The sequence below is a fragment of the Vollenhovia emeryi genome, unplaced genomic scaffold (genome assembly GCF_000949405.1).
Source record: "Vollenhovia emeryi isolate VEMERY1.0 unplaced genomic scaffold, V.emery_V1.0 DF939260.1, whole genome shotgun sequence".
In the NCBI taxonomy this organism is placed as follows: Eukaryota; Metazoa; Arthropoda; class Insecta; order Hymenoptera; family Formicidae; genus Vollenhovia; species Vollenhovia emeryi.
In genome coordinates this window covers 14,867-22,302 of record NW_011967106.1, presented here as the reverse complement: position 1 = coordinate 22,302, position 7,436 = coordinate 14,867, and the positions used below count along the sequence as shown (strand labels likewise).

The window sequence follows — 7,436 nt, the reverse complement described above, 5'->3', positions numbered from 1 at the left end:
GAAGCTGAGAGTGCAAGCTTATTAAAAAAAAAACGATCTTGCTACGATGATTTTTAACGGAGATATCGTCGGTAATGTCGAAAACACAAGGGTTATTTCAATGAGCTGTGATTTGGTGAAAAAAATCGTAGGAACTTCTTTTTTTAAATTGAAGAGAAAAGTATACACTTTTTGATACCGTAAGCAGAACTGGCGAAGAAAAATTACTACACTCCGCACAGTGCGTCAAAGTGTGCAATTTTGTAAAGAAAGACATGGTCATGATTTTGAGAAAGTTCCGGGAAATGGGAAGAGTGAATGCAAATTCCAATAAGAGCTTCTTAAAGCAGAGGCTTTGCCCTATAAAATGAAAAAAAAAACTTTTCAATTCGACCAGTTTTCGCGAAGTTACGCTTATTTGAAATTTCGCCAAATTTTGATGTAAATTTCTTGTTGCGTTAATTTTTTTGACCAGTATATGTATGTGTAAGTATAAATATACGTATATAGGTGTACAACCGTAGATGTGTACATGTTGTAGGTGTGTGTAATATCAACAATTAGAAAAACTAATGCAAATATGCAGTCAAACACTATTCAAAAAAGGGTACAGAGAATCAGACAGTTACAAGAATTAAATTAAAACAATTAAATGTTTCTAAAAGTTATATGTTCAATAAAACATGAGAAATATGAATTAAATTAGAATTTTGTTTAAACAATTAACATAAAAATTATATATCATTTAAAGAAAGGTAATAAACAGTACACCAAGTATCCGTATGTTCTGGGAACAATTCTCATGTACAGTATGTCCATAACTTTAATTTCAGGTAAATATCTCGAAAACATGGTAGATGCAATAATATGCAACAAAAAGTATGGGTTGTCATTTGATAATTTATAGTTAACCTTGGCAGGGATTTTTAAAATAATCACAAAATCAAACACATGTTAGCATCTGTCCTCTTTCATATTCTACAATTTTTGTCTGAAATAATTTTTCGTATTTTTCGAAATACTCGTATTTGCCTGAGACAATTAAAATGAAATACTCTGTACTTATATCAATACATGACGTGTTGGTTTATGTTATAGCAATAGTTTATAACAAATATCCATTTTTGTCTAAATAACTTGTATAAATTATTTGTACAATCTTAACTGTGCAAAAAAGGAAAATTTGGTGTATTATTTATATTAATAATTAAAAAGTCTTACGTAATCGTAGGAGACTGATAATGTCCAGAAAATTTCTTAGCTTTTCCAGACAGCAGTATCTACGAACAATGAATTTTTACTGCCGGCTGTATATACAGTAATAAGTATGTTATACCTATTTATAACTAACCTTGTCGGACAGAGCATAACCAACAATAATAATCATATATTCGATACTGTGTAAGAGAAACACTCTTATGAACATTCGTAGAATATAATAGATTCTATTATATAGGGTATCTTTTTAATCTTAACAGGCAAATATTTCGAAAATATGCAAATATGAAATTGCATATTTTCGAAATATTTGCCTGTTAAGATTAAAAAGACACCCTGTATATTCTTAGAATATAACAGATGATATGGAAACATTTCTTGTTTCAGCGAATGCGACATGTTAAAATGTGTGTGTGCGCGTGTGCGTGTGCTCTGTTACATATTGAACTAATATATATAATATACTATGTGTTAAAAAGAATGAATGAAAAGTTCTTATTTCAAGTTAGCAATTCCCTATCTACATATATATGTATGATTTCGTAGCTACAACGTTCAGTGGTATAGAGCTCCGTTACACATACAAAAAATGATACTGTTCTTATTGCAAAGAGGATCCAAAGAATTTACTTTAAATGTCTATGGATTAGTGGACGGATCTATAGAAAATTTCGCCATGGTAATATTTTCTAAAATATTTCAAAATAGTATACAGTGATACAATAATAAAAAATATTTATAACTACAGCTAATAAAGGCTTCGGTATCTTATTTTACCATCATATGTTCTACACGTTCAATTTAATAACACCATGGTGAGGACATAATTAAATAAACAAATGTATTTATGCATAGGAAATAAATTGATAGACTCTTTGAACGTATAATGTAAATAAATGTTTCTCTCTATTAAAAGAGGAGATTTATTAATACACACCTCAAGTTTTTCTAATGTATTGAAATCGGTTGTTATATTAACTAAGGTTTATACATATATGTATACACAGCGTATCATTAAATATTTTCCATTGTCTTTATATAAGATTTTCTCCATGCGCAATTTGGTAATAATAGATTACTTTATTCTTAATTAATTTACCATCTATACTAAAATTTATCACAGTCGTCAAATTGATGAGATGCCTATCTAGAGAATAGAGAGGGTCAAGTTCAAACCCTGGCTGAGGTAATATCTTCGCAATAAATTTAAAATAAGAATTACTTAGACACTAACATCCTGTCATGTCTCTTTCGTACCTTATTCCTTCGAATTTGTGCTTAATTAATTAATTTTACATAAACACTTACATAAATATTTAAGTGTACATAGTTTATGTTAATAAATAACATATACATATATGTTGCAAAAATTAAGAAATAAAAAGAAAGAGTTTTTCCAATAATGAATAATTATAAATAACTAGATAGCTAACAGTGAGTTAACGCATTACTATTAAGCATTAGTTAAAAATATTAATTGCGCTGATTGCAAATTTAAATTATAAACATGTACTTACGTAACGAAATTATTTTTATGAGTTTTAGATATCACGAGACACGGCAGTGTCTCGCGCCAAGTGTAAGCGCAGCTAGCACCGCGCACGCGAGACCGATCGTGTATAAGTTTACGCGAGTACACGAGTTGACGGGCCCTCAGAATTTCGGATCTCAACAACGGCTGTTCCGACGAAGTTGAGACTGCGCTTAATCGATAGCTTGGGTACGATTTGCATAATAAAAGTATTTTTACTTTTCTCCTACGTGCCCCATGAGTAGAGATATTGCAATGCAAAGTCCACGGGTCTGAATTTTCACGTAATTTTTTTAAGAAACGTCGTCATCGTGGTCGTCGTCGTGGTCAACCAGGCCAAAATCCATTTCACTTTTCTATCGCAACGTCGCGTTGGCGCTGCTGATCAGATATACTTGGTTTCAAAAATAAAAGCTAAAAGACATCCTTCTCGGGAACCAAATGTTTCTTATGAGTGCGTACACTAGAATGAAGTTCTAGCGCTGTAAAAAGGAAGTGCGCCTGCGTAGTTTTCAGCAAGTAGTTCAATTTCATAATAAATATACATCTCTACGATGGCGTTTATCATTAAATCGATCACATAAATATTGACTGAAAAAGTGGTCGAAATTACCGCAATTGATCTTATAGCAAACTGTTAGACTATTATTTGTACTATAAGTAAGAAATTGTATTTTGTGTTCACATTTAGAAAAAAGGATATAGCATATTTAATCGACCATCGGTAAAAAGAGGGGATAAATGCATTTGCTTTCTAAATTCACAGTAATAATTTGGAGCTTACAGAGACATGGCACGTCTAGTTCACTATTGCACTCTCAATAAAATTCTATTGCTTAGTGTCGGCTTATGGCCTTACCACCAATCTAAACTTACTCAATTTCAGTCTATTGTCTTATATGCTATTTTGTCAACGGGTATTATATTTCAGGTAAAGCTACATAGTATATAGTATCATAGTATAGGATAAATTAGCTCATCTTTCAAGTAATGACAATTATCTAATTTAAGTTTTGTTAAAAATACATAGCATTGTTACTATTGATTATGTTTACATATAAAATACTAAATTATTTTCATTTGTAGATAACATCATTAATAACATGTACTTCGGATCTTGTTATCAAGGTGCTGTCTTCCATAATTTTTGTTTTAATGTCTATAATACAGTATAACACATTCTATTTTAATATCGAAGATGTAAGTTGATTTTACACTTTATTTGTCAAACAGGATTAATCTATCGATCAAATAAATTTTTATGTAAATATTATTTTTCTGCGTATACGAAGTCAGTACAGAAAATTGATAAACTGACAGGTCAAGAACTTACTAATGGAGCTTCAACATGTACATAATAAATTAAAGGACGAAAATGAAATTGCTATTGTAGAGAAGTATAGTTGTATCGCGAAACGTTACACGATTGTACTTATGGGTAAGACAATATTTATTAAGTTCTTCATATGATCATATTTTCAATGTATCTAAAAATAATCTGTCCAGTGAAAAAATAATTTTAGCACATTTAAAATTTCGTACATATGTATTTTTTGTAAGTTCGTTAAAGCTGTTTATATCACTCGTGCACGGAAAAGTGCCTCTTTTTTGACAGTTTTTCGTGCCCAAAATAGACATTTGCCGACACAATACAGTTTGCACGCAACATGGCGTCAACTGTGCGGAAAAAGCCGTGCGGTAAAATTATTACCGCACACTTTAGCGCTGTTTTTGTTTATCTCCCAGCACAATTGTCGATCTCTCTTCCACACGCCGTCTTCGACAGATGACAGGTTAGCCTCAAAGTTTTTACACGTAACTGTCAAAGAAGAGGTACTTTTCCGTGCACTTATAATATAAAATAGTATGTGATACACACATGTGCGGGAGATTGGCTATTGGCCACTCGTGCGGATGGGCGCACGAGCCGAAGGCGAGTGCGCCCACCCGCTACTCGTGGCCAATAGCCAATTTTCCGCACATGTATCACAATATGTATACTATTACGTATTTGCATTTACAATAAATGGCAAATGTATTTAATATTTGCACAAAGTAGAAAAATAACTATTAATTGTACAGAAAAATTTGATTTTGTTAGAATTAGAAGTTATTATATGGTATACAGGGTGTCTGATAAGTTGCTGATTAACCGAAATATGTAGGTAGATTAGGGCAAGCTGAAAAGAAAAGTCATGATGCAAAATTCGCAATAATTATTGAGTTATTAATTAATACGTCTAAGCGAATAAACACGCGGAAACAGGCTTCCGACTGTAGGCTGGGCTCGGTGGGCGTAGCGTCGCTCGCCACCCGCCGCTCTTTGCTCGAGGGACGAGGAGCGGCGGCGAGCGGCGAGTGGCGAGTGGTGAGTGGTAAAACGCTTTTATAGACTAAAAAAAATTTAAATAACATTCGTTTTTACTACTTTCAGGAATTGTAATATGCGGAATGTGTAGTCTTGTTATAGTTCAACTATGGTTGAATATAGCTAAAGTTGATTCACGAATAAATGCATCCGAGCCGTATTATTTATTCATCATGGAATATTTTGTTGATCAGAAAAAGTATTTTTATCTGATTGTGCTGCACACTAACACAGTATTTTGCTTCGGTGATATTACAATGATGGCCGTAGGTACAATGTTCATCACATATATTGAGCATATGTGTGGAATGTTTAGAATTGCTAGGTACGAATGTGAACATAGGAATATGAGCACAATAATTTAAATTATTATATAAAATTTGTTACTTTCATAAAACATGTTATATTTAAGTAAAAAAATGCGTTATATGGTGCTATGTTTGTAGCAAAAAAATTGCACTCCGAGTTGCTGTGTAATTAAAGCAAACATTTATAGCTATCGTATCGAGCACGCAATAAACATCGATGTTCTACAAAATATTACGTTTAAAAATAAAATTTTGATGACTGAAGGTATAATTTGTGCCGTGGACATTCACCGTCAAGCTATGAAGTTTGTATTTACTTCAACAATGTTCGCCAATACAGTAGTAATAGTTTTTTGTTTTTGAAGATTATCCAAATATTTTCTGGCCACATTTGAAAACATGGTATGTTGTCTTACTGTATGTGTAGTAGCTGGCTTTAGCCTCAATTTGTTTCAAGTAAGTTGCCTGTTTATGTAATAATGAACGAGAGTTGCATCAAAATTATATATTTATAATAATTCTATAAATACAGGGTGTTCCGCAGTTCTCTGACCGTCGTTCACGAGAAGGTAGAGAGGATCAAAATAAACAGAATAGTCTTTTACTATTTGCAATTGGAATAATAATTATCGAGATATTGATAAACAAATCGCCGTATAAGCCCGACCTCCTGCCACATGTAAGCGCGCGGTGAGATGCCCATCGTCCCCTGGGTAGGTTGGGCTAATACGGCGAATTTTTATGATCAATATCTCGATAACTATTGTTCCAAGTGCAAAATGGTAGAAGACTTTTTTGTTTGCTTAGCCCCCTCTACCTTCCCGTGAACGGCGGTCAGATCACTGCGGAACACTCTGTATAATAGATAATTGACGAATCAATGTCACAATAAAAATTTTCTTTCTAAACCAATAAATGGCAAGTGCTGTATGTATGGTATATGTATTTGCAGATGCGTGAGGAGAAAAAGAACACAAAAAATAGCCAAACATTTACGCTGTTTTGAATCATAATAATGTTACATGTTATTTTGTAAATTTGTTTATGTTTGTTGTCAATCTTGTTAAGAATTGTTGTAAATCTAGATAATCTGGAAACAACTCTCATATTTATATAATAACAAAATATTAATACTTATATTACTTGAATAAATTATTTATATATTCAGTTAGTAACATGAACAAAGAATATTTGTGTATTTCTCATAATCTAATATTTACTACGTTTATTATCATTATGAGATAATATTTACTGTATATACATACGAGGTCTGTAAATTAAGTAATGAGACTGGCCGCCGCGCGGCGCTCCAGTCGCTAGCAGCGCGCCCCCTGGAGGCGGGATTTGTAGTGGGGGGCTAAGCTAAACAACGCACCGGGCGGCAGTCGCGTCCGAGCTTAGACGCAGTGAGAATTACGCGTGGCGCAAAAGCTGTTTTGAGTTCTTGTCACGGCAGAAAACGTCAAAAATGGAACGTTCGCTGGAGCGGCGCTACGCGATTAAATTTTACTTTCACCTGGGCAAAACCGCTTCCGAGACGCTTGCCTTGGTTAAGGAGGCTTACAAAGACGACGTCCTGTCGGGTGACCTTCTATTGGACACGTAACGATTGGACACCTCTCGATTGGACACGCACTATTGGACACGCATTATTGGACACCGAAATCATTGGACACCGCATTATTGGACACAAGCATTATTGGACACCGCATTATCGGACCCAAGCATTATTGGACACCGCATTATTGGACACCGCATTATTGGACACCGCATTATTGGACACCGCATTATTGGACACCGCATTATTGGACACCGCATTTTTGGACACCGCATTATTGAACACAAGCATTGCAGGATTGAACACTGCATTGGGATTGTCCTGATTGCACACATAACCGATCGGACACGGCAATATTTCCCGATCGGACACAGGCTCGATCGGACACAGGCCCGATCGGACACGGACTTGATCGGACACAGGCCCGATCGGACACATTTTGTATCGGGTTTGCGTATTTCTGTAAAGCACAAT

The 7,436-nt window shown here is 34.1% G+C and overlaps 2 protein-coding genes across 4 annotated transcripts in view; both read left to right on the top strand.

Moving 5' to 3' along the window:
* The window catches only part of LOC105559669, an 8,582-nt gene extending 6,489 nt beyond the window's left edge, over window positions 1–2,093 (top strand). The window contains exons 7-9 of the mRNA XM_012008155.1: window positions 1,241–1,380; window positions 1,744–1,876; window positions 1,946–2,093. Of these exons, the coding sequence (XP_011863545.1) occupies window positions 1,241–1,380; window positions 1,744–1,876; window positions 1,946–2,002 (330 nt within the window). The 3' untranslated portion in view covers window positions 2,003–2,093. The remainder of the gene's footprint in view (window positions 1–1,240; window positions 1,381–1,743; window positions 1,877–1,945) is intronic.
* Window positions 2,094–3,186: 1,093 nt separating this feature from the next.
* On the top strand, window positions 3,187–7,049 carry LOC105559667. 3 transcript variants are annotated; one of them, XM_012008153.1, is made up of 6 exons: window positions 3,187–3,659; window positions 3,815–3,928; window positions 4,049–4,166; window positions 5,163–5,362; window positions 5,543–5,709; window positions 5,770–7,049. In XM_012008153.1, exons 1-6 carry the CDS (start codon window positions 3,519–3,521, stop codon window positions 5,879–5,881), a joined length of 852 nt encoding a protein of 283 aa, XP_011863543.1. In that variant the 5' UTR covers window positions 3,187–3,518; the 3' UTR covers window positions 5,882–7,049. The 3 variants fall into 3 exon arrangements, with proteins under 3 accessions (XP_011863543.1, XP_011863542.1, XP_011863544.1); XM_012008152.1 differs by having other exon boundaries at window positions 5,163–5,421; window positions 5,593–5,709; XM_012008154.1 differs by having other exon boundaries at window positions 5,163–5,421; window positions 5,593–5,669; window positions 5,770–5,908.
* Window positions 7,050–7,436: the final 387 nt, after the last annotated feature.

What these genes read in the sequence shown, in the direction of transcription:
- LOC105559667 (XM_012008152.1), top strand. Translation starts at nt 3,519, where the DNA reads ATGGCACGTCTAGTTCACTATTGCACTCTCAATAAAATTCTATTGCTT. An exon ending in TTACACGATTGTACTTATGG is followed by an intron (nt 4,167 to 5,162) that starts GTAAGACAATAT and finishes TACTACTTTCAG; the next exon opens with GAATTGTAATATGCGGAATG. An exon ending in GGAATGTTTAGAATTGCTAG is followed by an intron (nt 5,422 to 5,592) that starts GTACGAATGTGA and finishes AAACATTTATAG; the next exon opens with CTATCGTATCGAGCACGCAA.